Source organism: Heloderma suspectum, chromosome 7 (genome assembly GCF_057233095.1).
Source record: "Heloderma suspectum isolate Gila_16-S chromosome 7, 16-S_ref, whole genome shotgun sequence".
In the NCBI taxonomy this organism is placed as follows: domain Eukaryota; kingdom Metazoa; phylum Chordata; class Lepidosauria; order Squamata; family Helodermatidae; genus Heloderma; species Heloderma suspectum.
In genome coordinates, this window is record NC_139464.1 from 8,293,224 (window position 1) to 8,315,520 (window position 22,297).

The 22,297-nt window shown below is 46.8% G+C and overlaps 1 protein-coding gene across 1 annotated transcript in view; it reads left to right on the top strand.

The window, feature by feature from the left end:
- The window catches only part of PLXNA4 (plexin A4), an 820,970-nt gene that overhangs the window by 646,786 nt on the left and 151,887 nt on the right, over positions 1-22,297 (top strand). Inside the window, exons 10-12 of the mRNA XM_084809045.1 lie at positions 11,794-11,890; positions 15,593-15,783; positions 21,480-21,631. Of these exons, the coding sequence (XP_084665171.1) occupies positions 11,794-11,890; positions 15,593-15,783; positions 21,480-21,631 (440 nt within the window). The remainder of the gene's footprint in view (positions 1-11,793; positions 11,891-15,592; positions 15,784-21,479; positions 21,632-22,297) is intronic.

A 22,297-nucleotide genomic window follows, 5' to 3' on the forward strand; every position in this document is an offset into this window, starting at 1 on the left:
TACCTTGGGAGACAATCAAGGTTACACCTTTGCAGGAGGCAGAATTTGGTGATTAGCATGCAGGGCCAGCACCTCCATTGAGCATGAGGTACTAGGCAGATAGACTTTATTGCCCTTGCTTAAAAGCCTTGACAAAATGCATATGCCGGCATTAAACAACAAAAGGTGAGCCTTCCTGAAGAGCAATAGAATGTAATGTCATAGTGTCAACCTTCCCAGTCATGCATTTAAACAGCATCTTCATGACAATCCTTCAGTTCATAATCCACCAACACTTTAAGTTTGGTGGCAGCTGCCACACACAGCATGAAGCAAGAAGACCACTGCAGTGCTTGACGTGCTGACTACCGAAATCAGTGGGACCTGCTTCTGAGTAGACATTTATAGGTTTGCACTGGGCAGTTTTGCAGAGAAGACGACAGCGAATGTCACTGATCCTGACACTGGTAAATGGGGATAGGGATGCATGCATGAGAAATTGGTTTCAGTTTGCTTTTGACCAGAATTTATTCAATTTGCATCTCCCAGAACTGAACACGGACTCAATTGCCATCTGTGCTGACAGTCGGTACATTTCTGAGCTTGCAGCTGGATTCATACCACAAAAATTCAGTTCGACAAATGTGTACATTTCAGGGGGGAAAATGCATTGAAGAAAGACATACATTTGGAACATGCTCACAAGCACTCTTCAGTCAAGGGAAGAAAACAAATGCATACATTTCACAAATGTGCAGAATTGATGTTTGGAAAAATGCACATGAAAATACACATGGATTTTTGTGCAAGAAAAGTCAGAAGCTTTCAATCTGATACAGACACGAATCAGAACAAGTTTCAAGGTGGAAGTCAGAGAAACTGAATGACAGGAATAGGAAATGGCCTTATATTGAGTCATACCCTTGGTCCATCTTGTCCTATACTGTCGACACTGACCGGCAGCAATTCTCCAGGATTCCTGGCAGGATTTCTTCCTAGCCCTACCTGGAGATGCCAAGGATTGGACCTGAGACCTTCTGCATGCAAAGCAGGTGCTCTACCTGGCCCCTCCAGTCAGGGTCATTTTCATGTTTGTTCATCCTTAAGTCCTTTTGGTCCCATTTCTGTATTAAACTGTATTAAACATTTTTTTTTAATCTGCACAAATATTATATATTTAAATATTCATGTTAATAGAATCATAGAATAGTGGGGTTGGAAACGGCCTGCAAGACCATCGAGTCCAACCCCTTGCTCAATGCATGAACCCCAGTCAAAGCATCCCCGACAGATGGCTGTCCAGCCTCATCTTGAATGCCTCCAGTGTGGGAGAGCCCACCACCTCCCTAGGGAATGGGTTCCATGGTCGTATTGCTCTAACAGTCAGGACGTTTTTCGTGATGTTCAGCTGGGATCTGGCTTCCTGTCACTTGAGCCCTTTGTTCCATGTCCTGAACTCTGGAGTGATTGAAGAGATCCTGGCCTTCCTCTCTCTGACAACAGAGAAAATGCATCCAGTGTTGGATGCATTTTCTCACAAACTCTGCATTTCTAGAAATATTTTTCCTCTTTACATATCTTATACTAAAATATGCATTTTATATGTTTTTTTGGTATGTTTTTTGAGCCATGAACCTCATTGCAAAATTTGGAGAAGTGGAAAATCCAAAGGATTACTGTCTCCTGATCTGCAGGAGGTGTTTAAGAGGTGTGGATCAGGTCGGTTCACTTCAAAATGTCAACTGAACAAAATCCTCACACCTCCTTATTGTTGATGGCCACTGCAGCTTCCGCACAGATACTCCCAGCTAGGGATTCATTTTAGTTTGCAAATCATCCAAACTTGCCCGATGTTCAACTCCGAATGCAAATGGAATTGCATTTAAAAAAAACTAAAAAAAAAAAAAGTTTGACCATTTCCAAAATTGTGATTGCAATCAAAAAATATGTTGTTGTTTTAATTGCACTTTGGAATGCATTTAAATACTGTATGTGTATGTTGTGTGTGTGTGTGTGTGTGTGTGTATGCATTTTCATGCTTTAGTTGAGTGGGGAGTGCACACTTTTGGAAAATGCACAAAGAAATGCAAAGTCTTCCCATTAGTAATCTGCACTCATTGCAAATGAAAACGGAACTGAGCCGAACCAAACTGGAAGTGAAGTGTGGGCAATTTTGGTGATCTCAGACATCTGTGGTTGACCCATCTTCTACTCCTAGCGATCCATACCCTCAATTTCAATGCACCTGTGTGGTGCGTTTGCAAATTTATTAATCTGTTTCAAGAAGGTCACGGAGTATAAATTCAACTGGTGGTGCTCTGGAGCTATGAGATGAACAATATAGCAAGAGAGTCAGTGCTTTCAATGAGGAATGAGGAGGGCTCTGCATAACTTGGCACTCTGCATAATAACAAGCCAGGACAAAAACAAAAATAAATGGGAAAAAAACCACAGCAGAACAAGGCTACTTGTTCCCTTCCAAATCTGAGAGAATGCATAATTAAGCCACATCTCAATGCTGCCTCGTCATGAACCAAATGCAATTAAGCTGCCTCTCTCTGTGTGTGCTTTTAAATGGGGAACAATATGCAGTCATGCTACGGATCCAAAATTGCAGACAAATTAAATACGCTCAGTAAAAATGTGGAAAACCCGACCTCACAAATGTTCCGTATCTGCTTTGAAGATGAATGCCCTGAGTATGGCATGTCACTTTCCAGCCAGGCAGAAATATCTACGGACGTCATGGAAGGATTGCGCACAAGCCCACATCCTCATGCTTTTCAGTGTGGTGTAATGGTTCGAGTGTTGGACTGGGAGACGGGAGACGCAGCTTTTAGTCCCCACTCAACCATGAAGCTCACTGGGTGACGCTGGGCCAGTCACAGACTCTCAGCCCAACCTACCTCACTGGGTGGTTGTTGTGAGGATAAAAGGGAGAGGAAGAGGAGGATTATGTACGCCGCTTTGGGTTGCTTGGAGGAAAAAAGGCGGGATATAAATGCAATAAATAAATAAATGTCCTCTCCCCCAGATCAAACTGATCCAGTAGTGTGTGTGTGTGTGTGTGTACATACACACACACACACACACATATACACACTGTCATGGGTCTCCTAGTATTCAGGGAAATGGGCCCTTACAAAGCATTAAGGACTAATTTTGATTAGGTATGTTGCGGGTGCCCGACTGGGTCTCGGAGTCCGTTGCCCCCCCCCACGACTCCCAGACTATGCCCACCAAGATGCTGTCCTTCTCGCCTCCCACTCATGTCAACTTGCACTCCACTCGCATTCCCCAGGACTCACTGTGATCCCATCTGGTGAGCGCCCGACATTTTCCCGTCTTTGTTGTGTGCGCAAAAAGGAAGTAAAAAAATGTGCATATTTAGATATGTGCCGTTTGGGGCAAGGAAAGCTTAATGTGTGCAATATTAGAGGCATAATGCAGTGAGTCCGGGCAACTCATGGACAGCCCAATCATGGGGGGGGTGAGTAGGGGGCGCGCTTCTGCAGACACCTGGAGAACCCAAACTGGGATGGGTTCTCACATCCCTAATGTTGCTCTTAGGCATTATTTCACAAATGCCTTTCAGTAATCTACAAGGTTGACTCAGGGCAGAATTCCAGAGGACAGCAAGATTGGGCATTTGGCAAGCACAGGACTCACCTCTCCAACAGCACTGCCATTTGCATTTTGGACAGGATACCCAAAAGAAGGTTGCAGGACCTTGCGACTGAGAGCGGAATTTTGCCCATCTGTAGTCCCAATCTGGACCTCCAGTGTTCCCCAGTTGGCCACACCCCCTTCCCCTGGTTCCACCCCTTCCACTTGTCCCACCCGTTTCCCCCCAACCACTGATCCTTTGGTGGTTTTGCGGCTTTGGTGCCCCCTCCCCTTTCTAAAAGGTCACTCCTAAGGCTCAGTGGCTGGCAGTAAGAGCTTTAAGCAGCATTATGCTGGCAATTTTGGCCACACTCTCTTTTGCCTTCGGCCCCACCCACCACTGGAATATGGCCCCCAGAAGCTTCTCCAAAATGGATTTGGCCTTCAGGATGAAGGAGGTTGTGTGCCCCTGCCCAAGAGGATCAGGTCCAGCTCAAGACTCAGAGCATTCTTGGTTTTCATGGCCCGCCCCTTCCAGTGCAATGTTCAAACTCTCCAAGATTTTCTGTACACCAGCTTGCTGCTCATCTATCCTCAACTTGCAATCACAGTCGTGATCACTGTTCATTTTGTGTATATGAGAAAATTGCACAAAGCAAACAGCTATCGAACATGAAAGTTGCACAACCCATTCTCCAATTTGCCGAAATTTCAAAAACCGTGCCAATTTCCCCCACGGACTAAAGTGTGGGTGATTTGAGAAACGTGGGCATTTTGAGAAAGTTGTGCATCGTGAGAAAGTTGTGCATCGTGAGAAAGTTGCTAATTTTAAGGAAGTTATGCATCGTGAGAAAGTTGTGCATTTTGAGAAAGTTGTGCATTTCTCAAATACACATTTTGTGACTGGGAATTTGCGAACGTTTTCTAAGAACATGTGCTTCAGTGCATTTTGCATTTGTATTTGGGATTGCGAACGGGGCATTTTGGAGCAATTTGTGAACTGAAACAACATTCTCATACATCCCTCTGTAAGACTTGGGGAATCCTACTTGTCGAGGAAGGCTTTTACAAAACAAGATTTTTCATTGTTAATGCAGTAATTTAAAATAGGCTCTTGTGGATTTTCTTTTAGAGCCTACTGGATTTTAGATTTATTTTTCTGTATTAATAATTGTGTATACCATTGGGGTTTGTGGCTGAATAACAGGTTAAATTATTCAATGCTGCTTTTAACTTGTTTGTTGTTCTCAGTTTCAAGTTGCACTTGGGCAGGGTAGAAAAGTAATGAATTAAAGACAAAAGAAATACCCACAGAGAATTTGAACATTCCAGAGGGTAATTCTTTGTTGGCACATTGGAAAAGGCCTGTTTTATGGCCTCCAAGAGCCTTGGAGCATCTCTGTGGACACCTAAGACATTCTGTCTGTACTTCCATGCGCAGCTGTGTGCATGCGCCCCTGTGTGGAATCATGTGGCCCTGCTGGTCTCTGCTTGTTGCCTGCTAGACAGATGTTGTTCTTTTAATTAAGGGCACTGGTGGTAATAAAATCCCCATAGAGTCCATGAAGGATTCATAGCCTTAAGCTCAGCTCTGGTTTATACAGGAGTGCGCAGTGCAGTCAAGGGGAACTGATGTTAAATCAAGTCAGGAGACATATGGACTCGGTTAAAGACCAGTCCCTTTCCTCTACTCCTCACATCATACTTCTGCCTTGGGTTAATTACTCATCACTCGGCCTTGCAACATATTTTTTCCCCAGCTGCTACCTTTGAGGCTGTTTTTCTGGGCCCGGGATCACAGAGGGAGAGCGAGAGAGAGAGAGAGAGAGTGAGCGAGAGAGAGAGAGAGAGAGAGAGAGAGAGAGAGAGGATGGATGGTGCATGAGGCCAGTGCCACGTTCTCCAGCTGCATTCACATGGATTGATTACCTTAGCACCTTTTTGACCATAGAAGCTATAGGTTTCGTTTTGTTTTTCAAAGTAAACCCCATAAAGCACTTCGTGTACTGATGGTGCTGTATACATATTATTTATTTTGTTAATTTATTTATACACTGACTGATACTAGGGACGTTAGAGAAATCCTCCGCGGATTCAAATGAGGCTGGATTCATTGGAATCTGGCCTCCAGAATCTGTGGCAGATGGGCCCCACTTACCTCCTTTCCAGGAGGATTCTGCACGGAACGGCTCCGGCTGCTCGCTCCTGGACCCGTCCTGTTCACCTCTGCGCCGATTGGCAGGATGTGCCCATAGACTTATACGCAAACTAGAGCCATGCATCTTGCGTATAAGTCCAGCAGGTAAGCAACCCTCAAGCCGGGTGGCTCTGCAGAATCCTTACAGAGTGGAGCTGCGCCGGAGGATTCCGGGGCGGGGCAAGGAATGGATCGCCTCCCCCCTGGGTGGATCCCCCACCAGAAAGTACAGTGGGGAATCCATACACCCCTAATTGATACACCTTTTTTTCTATTAAAATATCATATATATATATATATATATATATATATATATATATCACAAATCAGCAAAAGCAATTTACATAGCAATATCAAGAGAAGCAGCCTAAAATGAGATAAAATCATATCAATAAGCCAATAAACACAGGAGGCAGTAGGGCCCCATACAAAGACTTGGAGAATCAACAGGTCTTCATGAGGGATGTTGCGAGTGTCCGGTTTGGGGCTCAAGTTCGATGGGTTCCCACCAGCTCAGCCCTCCAGGCACCTGTCCACGGACCCTGCAATTGTCTGACTCAGCACTGACTGAGTTGGGCAAGCACAGCAGTCCCCGCTGCTCCACTGAAACACCCTTTTGCCCCAAATGGCAGTTTGTCTTTTCCCATAAGTCATGATTCTGTACAAATACCAGCCATAAAGAGGCCCATTTATGCAAAATTACCATTTCCCCCTGTAAATATGCATAAATGGGCCTCTTTACGGCCACCATTTGCGCAGAATCACAATTTACTGAAAAGGCCGTGCTGCCTTTTTGTACATTGTTTTGCACAGGGTTGGGTGGCTGGTGGGAGTCATCTGCACATCCCTAGCCTTAACCTATAGTCTGAATGCTAAAGGTCTTGGTATCTACTGAACCTGCCTCAGGAGAGTATTCTGTAAACAAGGTGCCACCATTGAAAAGGCGCTCTCACATCTCCTGCATGCCTAACCTTGGAAGGTGAAAGGCATCCAGATGAGGACTTGGGGTACAGATCTCAAATGTACAGCAGAGGGTGTTCATGTGGGAGGAGGTGGTTATTTGTGTGCCCAGGTCCCAAGCCATTTATAACAAGAGTGGTGTGTTGTCTGTCTTAATTCTGGGGTGTTGAACCTCTTTCAATTGCAGGTAACATCTCAGGGGCCACATTCAAGTAGTGGGCAGGGCTGAAGGCAAAAGGGACGAGCCCCAAATACCAACAACACCAGAATATTTTAGCCTAAAGCTCTTCCTGTCAATAACTCAGCCTTAGGAGAGGCATTTCAACCCTTTCGAATGGGGAAAAAAACTGCACGAAAGCCAGGGAACCACCAAATGACCAGCAGCTGGGGGCAAAGGTCCTAAGACATGGTCTGAAGGCACATGATGCAGCCACCTTGTTGAAGCAAAGCAGGTCTGGATCTGGTCAGTGCTCATAGGGGAGACCACCTGGGAACGATATGTAGCCACCTTGCATTCCACAAAGGAAGACAGGTGGGATATAAATGAATGAATGAATGAATGAATGAATGAATGAATGAATGAATGAATGAATGAATAGGAGTGGGGTCTTGGTATGGTGTAGAACCCTGGAGGGGTGGATTGGGACCCCAGTCAGGCCACCCAGTCAACATGTGTGTCACTATTTACTGCTCCCCATCACACTGGTTTCCTAAACATCTTGATGGAGGAAGGATGCCCCACTGAACACGTTCTAGAAGGCGTTATATGAAGTGGCAGATTCCTGTTATCCAGCGTCTTACGATTATACACAGAAGTCTCATCAAAATGATCTTTATGTGTATGAGAGATGGCAATAACAAACTGAGCAGCCTTGAGCACTGTTATCCAGGGGGTGCCCTTCACATCCATGGTAACCATGCTGATAAAGCACACGCACACGCGCGCGCGCACACACACACAAGACTGTGATGGTGATCACAGCAGCCTGCCGACTCCCAGCTAATTGTGTTTAGTTTGCTCAGAGATAAATGGCTGTTTAACTCTAATGTCATGGGCAGAAATCACAGGGCACATTTGACCCTACAATTGCTTGCCAGTGGATAGAGACGGAGTCCTCCCTGTCCCTCAGGCTTGAAACTTCAGGTGCCCAAGCCATACTGTACCAAGGAGAAAACTACGTATTGCCTGGAAATGCTTGTAACGGAATCCTGATTTTTTAAAAGAAGGAAAGAATGAAAATGAAAAGCAGACTCAAGAGGCTACAAGTCAGGGCAGATGACTAGCTGTGTGAGCTTGCATGTATGCACAACTGAGCAAAACCCTTTCCATGCTGGCTGTTTCTCTCTTAACACAGCTGCCTTGAGCTCCTCTCTTCCCCACCGCCAGTTCCAAATACATGTTTATAAGGTTAATTTCACATCCCGAACCACCATAGGGGAAAAGTAGATTGGGAGACTCTGAGCAGTACGATGGCTGGTGAGAAAAGCGTTCAAATCTTCCCCACTGGCATTCCTTCAATCAAAGTCATAGCCTCACAACTCTGCTTTTCATTCATTCATTCACACACACACACACACACACACACACGACATTTCCTTTCACACATTTACATGTCACATCTAATTTGCAATTAACACATAAGGCCAAACTACATCAGAGATGGATGAGTACATACAGTGGATGTGATACGCAGTAACAAAAGCCAGTAGTGATGGACTTGGTCTTGTCCCTCACTTGGTGTATTCCGCACATGAACAAAAAAAGTACACAGGACTGCATTCAGCTCCTTAGAATATCAGCTTGGAAAAACAATAATAATCAAGTTTCTAGCCCTCCTGGGTGTAGAGAAAAACTGTAGGCAATGTGTTATCAAATCTCTGAAGCAAAAAGCAAAACAAAACAAAAACAGATAGGTTGAATAAGGTCTGCAGTGGGCAGGAAGCGAGGTGTCAGTCCCCTGAAAAGCTCCTTGTTCTTCTCCATAACAAGCACAGTTATTTGGGTGGGGGGAGTGTTTTATGGTCTGTTTAGTTCATCCTCAAATGAAAGCAGGTCCAACCTGTCTACATACCTCCTAGCCCAGCAGTGGGCAAACTCTGGGTTTGGGGCCAAATCTAGCCTGCAAGCCATGCCCACTCTCCTCCCAAGCCCCTCCCCTCCCCAAATCCCTGTCCCTTGGCCTGGAGGCCACAGAGACTTTGGGGAGGAGGCAGAGGGGATCCCCTTGTTCTCTCTATACACAGGTAAGAGATAAAGGATTCCCTTGCTTGGTGTGCCGCTCCCTCTCCCACTTGGAAGGGGAAGTGGTGCTTTCGGCTGCCACGCATCATCCCCAGTGAGGGAAGGCGTGGGTTAGGTGAGTGCTGGCTGGAGGAGGCTCACCAGTTGGGAGGGGGGCAGCACGTATGCCTCGTGACCTCCCCAACGGGGGAGGAAGGCATGGGACGGGCAAAGCTGAAGGTGCAGGGGGAAGGGTTGCTCCTGCACCCTGTGCCTCAGTTGGGGTGACTTTGCTGCATGCCAGCAGTCCATAACCTGGGAAAGCTGGCTCACAGCACAGCACCAGCTGTGAGCACCAGGTGGAGAAGCTGTATCTGGCTTTTGGCTGACAACCCACATCACTGGGCTCATGGAGAGCTGGGTTGGAGTTTTTAACCCATACTGGTCTCCTACCCATTTGCTGTGTGTGTGTGTGTGTGTGTGTATGAGAGAGAGAGAGAGAGAGAGAGACGGAGACAGAGAGAGATGGAGACAGAGAGAGAGAGAGAGAGAGAGAGAGAGAGAGCATGTTGAGAATATGGGCAAGCATAGTAAGAATGATAACAGCCTGGCGGAGTTCTGCTGCCATTTTGGTTCTGTTCCTGTTGTGACAACGCTTCCTGCACTCAAAGGCCCAAATCACAGGGTGCAGTTATTCATTCAGGGGCTACTTTGGTGACCATGGACAATGCATTTATACATGTGTGTTTTGTGTGTGGGGGGATCATTTAAAAAATATACATATATTTCAATCTATATTTATATACACATTTTTGTGCTGGTTCTCATGCTGATTTCATGCAGCAATGTGACGGTAACAGACATTCGGACAAAGGCATGTGAAATTGACACAGAGCGTAAATAGACAGACCTGTCCATTGCTTGTCCCTGTCCATGTCGTCTACCCTGACAGGCAGTCACTCTCCAAGCTCTCAGACAGAAGTCTTTGCCAGGCCTGCTTCTAGACAGCCTTTGAACTGGTGATGCCAGGGCCCAGGGATAGAACGTGGGGCCTCCTGCATGAAATCCATGTGCTCAACCACTGAGCTATGGCAGCTTCTCAAAGATGGGGGAGAAGTTTGTTTGGTTTGCATTTCAGTGTGAACCAATGGAAGCTAGTGGCTCCGATTTTGGTTGGGCTGTGTTTCCATGCTGGTTTTCAGTTGAACCAGCCAGAACTCTAAAGGAGCTAGCCATGGTGCTGAAGCTAGGGATGTACGAAAGTCACTTACCTGGTCTCGCAGCTTGCTTCGCGGTGTGGGGGAGGCGCTTCGCTTCTCCCCCCGAAGTTCAGGCCGGGGGGGGAGGCTTCCCGCCTCGCCCGGCCGAAATTCAGGCCGGGGAGAAGCGCCCTGTCTCCCCGGCTGCGAACTTCAAAAGAAAAGTAAAAAAAAAAAAAAAGCCCCGTGATAGGCTACGTAACGATTAACGTAGCCTATCACGGCTAGATCTGCAAAGTCAGCCGTGATAGGCTATGTTAATCATCATGTAGCCTATCACGGGTGACTTAGAAAAAAAAAAAAAGCGCGTACGGCTAATGGTGGCCCCCATAGGGAGCCGCCATTCGTGTTCCTTATTTGGTCGCTGTAGTCTACGTAAAGATTATGTAGACTATGGCGAAAATAAGGGCAACGCTATTTGCGTTGCCCTTATTTTCGCCGTAGTCTACGTAAATCTTTACGTAGACTACAGGGACCAAATAAGGAACGCGAATGGCGGCTCCCTATGGGGGCCACCATTAGCCGTACGTGCTTTTTTTTTTTTCCAAAGTCACCCGTGATAGGCTACGTGACGATTAACGTAGCCTATCACGGCTGACTTTGCAGATCTAGCCGTGATAGGCTACGTTAATCGTTACGTAGCCTATCACAGGGGCGTTTTTTTTTTCTTTTGAAGTTCACGGCCGGGGAGACGGGGCGCTTCTCCCCAGCCTGAATTTTGGCCAGGCGAGGCGGGAAGCCTCCCCCCCTGGCCTGAACTTCGGGGGGAGCAGCGAAGCGCCCCCCCCCACCGCGAAGCAAGCTGCGAGACCAGGTAAGTGGCTTTCGTGCATCCCTAGTTCAACAGCATGCATACATTTGAAAGTTGTGCATGAAAAATGCGTACCTTTGAAAAATGCGCACAAATACACTTTAATCCATGGGAGAAGAATATGTACATTTCAAAGGTGCACACAACTGATGCATAAATTTGGAAAAAATATGCATGAAAATACACATGGATTTTCATGCAAAAAGAAACAAAAACCTACAAAACTCTCAGTCTGATACAGACTTGAGCTGGAATGAGTTTCAAGATGGAATTCAGAGAACTTCGGTGAGCTGGAGTTTTGCTGATTCGCACATCTCTAACAGATTCCTGTCCAGGCACTGGCTGGACCCAGGCCTGCTTAGCTTCAGCAGGCCTCTTTTATGTGCCCTGAGACCATGCACAGGATTCCACCAAAGGAGAGATCACAGAAAGATCCAGTCACTACCAAAGTGCACATTCTTTACCAACAGTGCAAAGAGAACTGGGAGGTTGGGTCCAACCTTAGGTGCAACATCTGAGGAGTTCCTATGGATGGCAGGAGCATTTTGAGGAACAAAATCCTCACACCTCACATGTGGGTATTTGTGTTAGAATCCTGTCCCTCCAGTTGTTGCTGTGTGGCTGTGCTCCATCTCTGTGTGTTGGTTGAAAAATGCAGCAATCGCAGGGCCTCTTTCCCATTTCCAGTAGCCGGAGCAGAAGGTGCGAAATGTTTGGTTTGGTTTGGTTTTATCCTGTACTTTGCTCCCCCTACTTTTAGTATTCTTATGATGGGATGGAGATTAACAGCCTGCCAGTGGAGTTGACAGTCGTGTGGAATGGGAATTTCAACATTGACAACCCAGCACAGAACAAAGGTAACGAATCATTTCAACTTGTCCTTGGAAGTGGTAACCTTAGCAACGGGCCACATCACTCCATACTCCTAACAAAGCAGTCACTGCTTCTCTTCACCATCTACCACAGGGCTTTATTTATGTTCTCTGTAAATTACTAATTTTTGTTCTCGTCTCTCTCTCTCTCTCTCTTTCTCTCTCTCAGCACCTGAAAATTAAAGCCCCTCAGCTGTGTATTTTAACTTGGCTTTTCTATTCACCAGATCCTCTTGACAGGATGGCTTATTTCATGTAATGTTACCAGCAACTCAACACTGATCGGGTCAGATGACCAGATCTCCAGTGTTTTGTTTGTTTCACTGTATGATCCGTTGGCCATGTTCTCTGCCAGAGGTTTTATATGACCAAAGGTGGTGGTGGTGGTGGTGGTGGTGGTGGTGGTGGTCTTCTTCTTCTTCTTCTTCTTCTTCTTCTTCTTCTTCTTCTTCTTCTTCTTCTTCTTCTTCTTCTTCATACAAATAATAATAAGAAGAAATGAAGCCAGGACAAAATACCCCATTCCAATCGACCACCTCATTCACATGTGGCAAAAAATGGAGTAGGAGAAATGGGGCATTTTGGAGAGTGGAAGGACAAATTTGTCAACAAAACATACTTGGTACATTGCTGGCAGCTGCTGGAAGGAGTGTTCTGCGCACACTGAGTTTAGCCCCCAGCCCAGCTTTTGCCCCCACCCTTGAAATTTATCAGGAAGAGATTTTATTTATTTTTATTTATTTATTATTAAATTTATCAATCGCCCATCTGGCTGGTCACCCAGCCACTCTGGGCGATGCACAACACACAATAAAAACAGTTTAAAACAATAAAATTCTACAATAAAAACATTTGCTAAAATACCCTAACCCACCCCAAATGCCTGCCTGAACAACAGCGTTTTTAATGCACGACGGAAGCTCATTAAAGAGGGGGCATGACGGAGTTCCCTAGGGAGGGAGTTCCACAGAGTGAGGGCCACCATAGAAAAGGCCCCCTCCCTCGTCCTCACCAGTCTAGCTGTCCTGGCTGATGGGACAGAGAGAAGGCCATCCGAGGCTGATCTTGTTAAGCAACCTGTCTGGTGCTGCTGGATTGTGTGTACCCCCCCCCCCACACACCTATTCACCCACATCCAACAACACACACACACACTCACAACTTCTGAGGCAAAAGAAGCCCTAAACAGCCAACTATAAATCCCATTGTTAAAAACAATGAGTTGGATTTGGACTGAGGGTACACTTGTATGCACACTCCCCTGGGAGTAAATCCCATTGCACTCAATAGGAATTACTTCAGAGTAGGGATACTGGAGAAATTTGAGTTGGACTAAAATGAGCTCGGATTTCTAAGAATCTGACCTGCAGAATCTGCTGCAGAGAGACCTCTCAGGCTGCACAGAATCCATGGACTTTCAGATTATTATTTTTTTCACTTTCCCAAAATGTATGCATATTTATTTTTAGGGAAATATGGAAGTTCCTGCTGAGGAAAAGTTGAATGGAATGGGGGACAATACACTCAATGTTACATACTAAAGTAAATCATGTAAATTGTTACAAAAACTCTTATGTAATTATTTGCATTTTTTTTTGCATGATGAAAAAAAAAATCCGCATCCATCTGTGAGCAGAAAACAGAACAAAAGGCACCTAATAATCTGCGACACACAGACAGAGTGGATTTTACACAGTACATAATCCCTACTTCGGATAAGACATGTATAGGGTGACAATAAGCTATCTGCACTTAGGTTCCAGTGAAATCACTGTGAAAAGTTAGTCATGATTGCACTTAAGCCCCACTAATTTCAATGGGAACTAAGTGCAACTAACTCAGCACAGATCCAACCTAGGGATGTATGAATGGTGTAAAATCGGTTCGGTCAGGTGCCTTTCGTTCCGTTGTCCACCCATTGCTGGAATCAGATTTTTTTTTTGTTTCCGAATTTTTGCAAATGTGAGTTTGCACAAATTCCCTTCAAATGTGCATTTGCATCCATTAGCCAAGGGGGAAATGCACATTTTTGGCTGGGTTTTTCATTTTGCTTTTTTTTTTTTCCTATGATGAAATTTGCACACAATCCAGGAAAGCTAGAAAACCTGTCCACAAGTCCACAGAATCTGCTCAACAGGGGAAAGGCCAGTCTTCTGCAGAATCCACCGGTCCAATTCATGACAATCTGAACTGATTTTGTTCTGTTGAGGATTTCTCCGACATCCCTAATCCAACCCAATGCAGCCACATAAAATGGGCCCCTTGCTGTTTACTCCTCCCACCCAGCCTCTAGCTTCACTCACACACACACCTCTCTACCTTGCTCTTTCTCCCCCCACCCAGACTCTAGACTTGCTCCTTCTCTCCCCTCTACCTTGCTGTTTCCCCCTCCCTCCCTCCATCCCTCCCAGCCTCCAGCCTTGCTCCTTCTCTCCTCTCTACCCCTTTGCCCTGTTGTTTTCCCCTCCCTACTAGCCTCTAGAATGTCTTTCCTCACCTCTTTACCTTGCTGTTTCTCCCCCCTCCCAGCCTCCAGTCCAGTTCCCTCTCTCCTCTCTTCCCCCTTTGCCTTGCTGTTCCCCCTCCTGCACTCCCAGCTTCTATCCTCGCTGTTTCTCTCCCCACCACTTTACCTGTCACAAATGATTCTGAGCACGTGGAGATAGTTAGCAGCTCAGACTCAGAATGGGAACAGCCAGAACTGGGAGAGGCCCCCTCCCTACTGAGCTCAGATATGGATAGGCATTCTTCTCAAGACCTTGGCACACAGATGGTTCAACCTGAAGCCTCCCCCCCCCCGCTTCCTCCTCCATGAGAACTCAGGTCTCAGAGGAGGAGGAGAGTCCAGCATGTGACTTGAAGGATGCTAGAGTCCGGCACAGAGAGAAGTGGGAAAAGTTAGAGGCAGAGCTCAGGCGTTCCACCCAGTTGGCTGTGCGTGATAGCCTATGTTGGAGGGCACAACTGTAAAGGAGGGGCATCCCCCCTAAGTTATTCTGGCCAGCATGTTCTTGTTTCAAACTGCCAGCAACGTCTATGATTCCCACTTGGCTCCTCTATTGATATTCTTAATTGTGTAGAGTAGCTGTTTTCCTTTGTAGCCTTAGAGTCTCCGAGGACTTGCCTTTGTAAAGGACCTGGTCATTAACTAATAAAGTAGTAAGCCTGAAGCCTGGTATCCTGGAGTATGTGATTGCAAAGGGGGAGGACCAAGGGATCTGACATTACCTTGCTGTTTCTCCCCTGCTCCCAGCCACCAGCCTTGCTCTTTCTCTCCCCTCTGCCCCTTTGCCTTGCTATTTCCCTCTCCCTCCCTGCCTCTAGCCTGACTATTTCCCCCATACACACCTCTTTAGCTCATGTTTGAGTAACCAGGCCCCCACTAGTGACATCCTCCATGGGAGCCATTTTGTTGTGGTGCCCACAGCAGTTTCTCCAATCCCCAAATGTGCCCGTGGGTCCAAAAAGGTTGGGGACCCCTGGGTCAGGGTAACATTTCAAGTTTTTAAAATAAGAATGTGGTTACCTAGCTGCAGGATTTGGCTGCAGGATTCTTATTCCAACTCTCATGCCACGGTCCTTCTTGCTATTCCCTCCCACTCCCCACTGCCTTCACCAAACCACATGCTGCTGACTTCCCTGGTTTAAAGAGCTGTTCCGGATACCTGTCCTATCCTCTCCCAACAGTCCACCTGTACAAATGCGGAGCCATGCGAGACAGCTGCGGTCTGTGCCTGAAGGCAGATCCGGACTACAAATGCGGCTGGTGTGAAGACCTGAATCAGTGCACTTTGAAGCACCACTGCCCCATCCTGGAGAACCGGTGGCTAGAGCTCTCGGGAACAGGGGGCAAGTGCACCAATCCAAAGATCACGGAAGTAAGCCCTTCAACTTTCTCTTTCTTTATCCATGCTCTTGCTTTGTCCTGAAGTGTCTGTCTCGATCAGGGACAAGCAACGTGTGGTCCCCAGTCCACAACATGCACTCCCCCCAGTGGTTTTTGTGGCCCCAACCACCATCACCATCCACTGCTGCAACATTTGCTGTGGCAGAAAAGAAAGTGGTCATTTTCCTTTAAAATAAGGCACACCTTGCTGGGAAGCAGAATGGTGCTCCCGGAAGAATTCCAGCTACAAAAGAAGCAATGCGGTGCTCGTAATTTGGGTTTGTTTATTGATTTGATTTGCACCCTGCCTTTCTACCAAGAAAAGATGCACTCAAGGAGGCTTGCCGCAGAGAGCGGTGCAGCCCCTGGGGGCCACAGAAATTGCCCACCCCTGATCTCGATGTAAGGAGCCACTGTATATTGCATTTGACTAGGGATGAGTGCATCTTGCAAGTTCAGTTTCTCTTGGGTTCTCATTTTCTTGCTGTCCATTCTTTCTCATTTCCACATCAGACTGTAATTTCTTCTGAGCTATGGAATGTGTGCGTGCGTGTGTGCGTGCGTGTGTGTGGGTTCTCCCAGATTCAGTTCTGCTATGGAATGTGTGCGTGCGTGTGTGCGTGCGTGTGTGTGGGTTCTCCCAGATTCACTTCTGCTATGTAGTGCTGACCCTACTTTTTTGAGGGCCCTCCAGCAAGGCTCCCTCAATGGCATCCCCTCCCTCACTGAGTCTACCTTCTAGGGATGGCGGAGAATTTCTCCCCAAAACTTCGGGGGGCCGAGCGCCAATGTGTTCGGCCCCCCGAACAAGTTTCGGGGAGAAATCCTCCGCACCCCCCCGCACCCCGCACCCCCCCCCGGGACGGGACTTACCTTCGCCGAATGTCCCTCCCGGCGGCGGGTCCGGCCGGCGGTTCGGCGGGTGTTTGAGCAGGGCGGGAGCGGCAGCCGGTCTTTCGACCAGCTGCCGCCGCCGCCATTCCAATAAAAGAAAAAAACAAACAAACGCCCCCGTGATAGGCTACGTGACGATTAATGTGGCCTATCACGGCTAGATTTGCAAAGTCAGCCGTGATAGGCTACGTAAATCGTCACGTAGCCTATCACGGGTGACTTAAAAAAAAAAAGCGCGTACGGATAATGGCGGCCCCCATAGGGAGCCGCCATTCCCATTCCTTATTTGGTCGCTGTAGTCTACGTAAAGATTTACGTAGACTACGGTGAAAATAAGGGCAACGCTATTTGCTTGCTGCCTGCTCTTGGCAGGCAGAGAGACAGTGAGCAAGAAGATGCTGGCATCTACCACCCACTCTTCTCACCACCACTTCTTGACCACTGGAATGAGAGGCAGATGGACAAGCAGGTTGCAGTGGTGAAGAGGAGGAGCAAATGCAGGACACTCTTGTCAGTGGGCCCCTGGAGGGGCGTGGGCCCTTGGCAGCAGCCCAACGATGCCTACCCTATCTCAGTTGTGCCTGCTCTTTGATTGCTGCATCTGTCCTTTGTGCCTGTCCTGTGACCCACTGTGACCTGGATCATGTGGAATGTCCCAGGGTACAGGTACAGCACTGGCGCGAGGATTACCTTCTCTTTCCTCTACCTCTAGCTCTCTGATCCAGAGAACAACAGCCCCAGTTAGGGATTGTTTGGATTGTGAGATTCATTTTAGGAGGCCATTATTTAAAGCCTATGCCTGCTCATGTGACATGAGCAGGCATAGGCTTTAAATAAGTGAACCCAGGAGACCGAGGTTTAACTGGAGCTGCTCTTCCCATGTGCTGCTAAGCAGCTAGTTATCAAAGCACTGCCTTATGCCATCCCAGCTCTGTGTCGCCTTGTCGTTTCCACCAGGGATGATGCCCAAGTTCTCAAGTTTCTAGAAGATTGCCTTGAAACCAGGACAGTCTCAAGTGAGACTCTTGGCAGAATTGCTGAGACGTTGAAGGGAAAAAGACAAGACACTGGGCTGAACTATGTTCATGTGTAGCTCAAATTTGTGAACTGCTCTTTCTTGACAACCTGTGACCCAAGGATCGTATACAATTGAAACCATCTATCTTGGTACATGTACTTCCTGGTCAAGCAAGGCTTTTCAAACATATTAAAAATCTGCAAAGTCCTTTTGAGTGGAGAGCATATGAGGAGAATAGTGTGCCTACAACTGAAGGATGTGATCCAAAGCAAACTCGGGGGGAGTCCCTTTAAGCTTACTTCTGGGTAATCATGTTTTCAATTTGGCTGCAAGACTCCAAGTGAGATTTAGTTACTTCCAGACCCATGTTATTAAAGTGCTCTTGATTTTTGCCCATGCTGACAGTGAAAAGCTTTCAAAAGGGATTAATTGGTATGCATGCCAATTAGTATGCATTCAACTTCACACATATACTGATGAGATCTGAACTGGAGTTCTTGGGGTTGTGATGGGATAGTTCAATGAAAATGTTGACTCAGCATGCAGCAAGCAGTGAAAAGGGCACAATCCACATTAGGGATTATTAAGAAAGGCTTGAAAATGTTTAAAACAAAAAAAAAGTACAGCATCATAACGCCTTAACATAACTCTACGATGTGGCCATATTTGGAATATTGGTTGCACCTATCTCAAAAAGGACTTTCTAGAGATGGAAAAGGTGGGGAAAGGAACAAGCTAAGATGATCAAGTGGGTGCAGCAAAGTATTCTGGCTAGGTAGTTATGAGAATTTCATTTCAGTTTGCAAATCACTTGAAAAGCCTTCATTTGTAACCCTGAATGGGAGCACATAGCCTCCAAAATCATTTGCAAATTCCTGAACTTTCATTTGCATTCACAAAATGTGCAGTTTTTAAAATGTGCACTTTTAAAAATGTACATATTAAGAAATCTACAGGTTTTTTTTTTTAAAAAATGCACACTTTTTAAAAAAATTGCATTTCCAGACTTTATTAAATGGGGGGAAAGCGTGCACTTTTGAAAAATGTGCACTTTCCTCATTCAAAATATGCACTTCTGCCATTCAAACAAACTGAAAAAAAAGAGGTTTCAAACAAGAATCAGAGTGAGCTGAGCCTGAACTGAGCTTTAAAGTGAAGTTCAGAAAATTTTGGTGAGCTTGACCATCCCTGGTTCTCCCATGCCTAATTCTGGCCTGTTTAAGGATTTGGGACACACACACATTTATAAAATTATGCATGTTGTCAAGAAAATGGAGAGAGAAAATATTTTCTCCTTCTTCCATGATACCAGAGGTTGAGGTCACCCAGTGTCATAGATATACTGTAGGCCAGGTGAGCCAGGAATCAGGAGTCACAGGACCCGTCTGTACCCAGCAGTCTGGGGTGAACCAAGAACAAGGAATCACAGGACCCATCTGTAGGCAGCAATCTGTAGGCAGCAGTCTGGGGTGAGTGAGCCTGGAACATGGAGTCACAAGACCTGTCTATGGTCAAGACTGGAGAGCAAGTCAGGATGAACCAGACAGCAGGGGTGAGGAGCAAGCCAGGACCAAAAAATAACCAAGGATCCAGGATCATGCTAGGAAGACCATGTTGCCCAAAGAAGGCTCAGTTGGAACAGGAAGTTATCTTATACTTCTTCCTGTCCAAGAGGATCCAGTGGCCAGCCTGGGTAAGTCGAGTGAGTCCAGGTCCTAGGAAGCTGCCACAGGCTGACCTCACATGGACCCTGCAATTCCTGACACTCAGTGAAACTGATTGGCCCTTGTAGATCCAGAACAAAGGATGGGAATTGCAACACATTATTTTACATTCTGGAATTTGCTGCCATGAAAACATACTGATGGTGACTCAGTTTGCAGGCTTTAAAGGGGGATTAGACAAATTTGTGGAGGAGAGATCCAGGATCACACATTAGCCAGGTTAGCTCCATGTTCAAAGGATGCTTCAGACAAACAGCACATGGCATCTGTCCCTTCCATGCATTGCTTGTCAGCTTCCTGATGGCATCCACAGGCTGTCCATCTCTGATGTACATAGGCAAAGGGGAAGAGGTTTGCTGTTTCTCCCTGTAAACTCTGATTGTTGTGAGACTGATGAAAAGTGAAGGATAAACCCAACAGTTGGAACAAGGATCTTTTATTTTCCCAGTTGAGGAACCCCAAACTGAGACACGCTTTGAGACAAGCCTGGATTCGCAACCTAGTGTGAGTTCTGCAGTAACCTTGAACTCCCCTTGATCAATTTTGCACAATCATAACCTTCCCTGGAAAACTCCTTATCCGCCTTTCAACAGATCCCACAAAGCATAAGTTCCTGTCACAAAGCTTATGTGTGCATGTTTCCTAAGCCATTAGGGCAGGAGTAATCTCATGTGGCTGGATATAGAGATATAATAGGTTGTAGCTGATGGTGTTTCTGACGCAGTTGCAGAGATGTGTGTTCCCCCCCCACCACCACCATTGGCTCAAATCTAGGGAAATACCCATGAGGAAGTGGGAGAGAGGGGTGGGGGGATTCGTAGTTACCAGCTCCCATATTTCTACTGCCACCAAGTGAAATTAATGGACTATACAATTGTCCCGGTACAAAAATATGTTTAAGGATGACAAACTAGCATGGTAATGTTACTTGGGCATTAGCAACAGGGTGTCACTCACATCTTCAAGATTCACAGGGGGAAAGGGAAGACGATTGGCAAACAGAACCATGCCTCCCCAAAATGAAGTTGATGCTTTTGCTTTCTCTGGATGCCAGCTGGCACAGGGTTTGCTTGGTTCATCTAGGGACAGGTGAAGCCATGGGGGCCCAGGTCACACACCACTCAGCAGACCTCTGCCAGACAGCAGCCTCTGTTCACCGTGCTGAGCGGAACAGTCTGCGAGCACTGGGCAAGTGGTATGCAGCTACCCACTTCATCACCAAGCTGCCAATTTATGGGGAAATGGAGGCTCATCCTTGTTTGTGAACATCTATCTGTGCAAATGGAGGCCGTAAAGGGGCCATTTACGCAAGGTTACAGGCATAACTGGTCCACTGCAGGTGTAAATGGTCCATTTACACCAGCTTGGCAAGTAGGCAGGTGGCCGTGCGCTTGCCCAGGCTAGCCAGGCTTCAAGCCCCAGACGGACACCCGCAGTATCCCGAGGTTCATCTCCTTCTTCTGCGAAATTCCACAAATTTCCAGGAGGTCTAGAAACCCGTGTAGTCAGAGTAGGAAAGAAATACCTTGGGATCCTAGACAATGTTGTAATGTAAGTGATGTAGTGACCTGCATGAGGACAAACCTGGATACTCATGACATTGCTGTAAGCTCTCCCTCCCCCCTGCCAGTAAACCCATAGATAGGACAGGGTATAGATACAATATCTTTAAAATAGTGATGATGTGAGAGAGGGCCTTTTCGGTGGCCACTCCCAGGCTGTGGAACTCCCTCCCAAGGGAGGCTAAGTTCACTCCCTCTGCTGTTCTTCCAACAGCAGGCAAAGACCACTTTATTCAAGAAGGTCTTTGGCTTGTAAGTGGGTCTGACGATTGGGTGCTATTTTCATTCTGTAATTGTTATAGATTTTTTGCATTTTGTTCTGTTTTATTGTTTTAATCTATTTTAAATTCTTTTTGTAAACTGCCTTGATTGCCATTTTTTGGATAGAAAGGCTGGGTACAAACAAATCCAACAAATAAACAAACAAAGACAGGATTTGCATTGATTTCATTTTCTTTCAACTTTTCTGACAAGATCTTTGTTCCCCTAGATCAGCCCAGTGAGGGGACCCCGAGAAGGAGGGACCAGAGTGACCATTCGGGGAGAAAACCTGGGCCTGGAGTTCCGTGACATTGCATCGCAAGTCAAAGTCGCTGGCGTGGAGTGTGTTCCCTTAGTGGATGGCTATATCCCAGCGGAGCAGTAAGTGAGGGCTGCAGGGCAAAAGCTATCTGCTAGTTAAGAGCTCTTCCTCTGTTGTCAGTAGGGATGGTGCAGGTGCTCGATCGGGTCCAGGAGTCCACCCAACTCCACCCTGCCCACACCCCCAAACTTGGCTCAGTGAGCCATCCCCCCACCCACCAAGTCACGCAAGCAGCCAGGAATTGCCTGGGCCATCTGCTCGCGCCCAAAGCTGCCTGTCCTCTACGCAATCCTCTATTTTAATGCAAGATGGGGCTCTGTAGATCTAATGTTGCACATGACAGCAGCTGTAATGTTGGTAGGGGTGGACGAAAGTCACTTACCTTTTCTCGCAGCTTGTTCGTGGGGGGGGGAGCGCTTCGCTGCTCCCCCCGCGAAGTTCAGGCCGGGGGGGGAGGCTTCCCGCCTCGCCCGGCCGCGAACGCGAAAGTTAAAAAAAAAAAACGCCCCCTGATAGGCTACGTGACGATTCACGTAGCCTATCACGGCTAGATCTGCAAAGTCAGCCATGATAGGCTACGTAAATCGTCACGTAGCCTATCACCGGTGACTTTAAAAAAAAAAGCGCGTACGCGAATGGCGGCCCCCATAGGGAGCCGCCATTCGCGTTCCTTATTTAGGTTGCTGTAGTCTACGTAAATGTTTACGTAGACTACGGCGAAAATA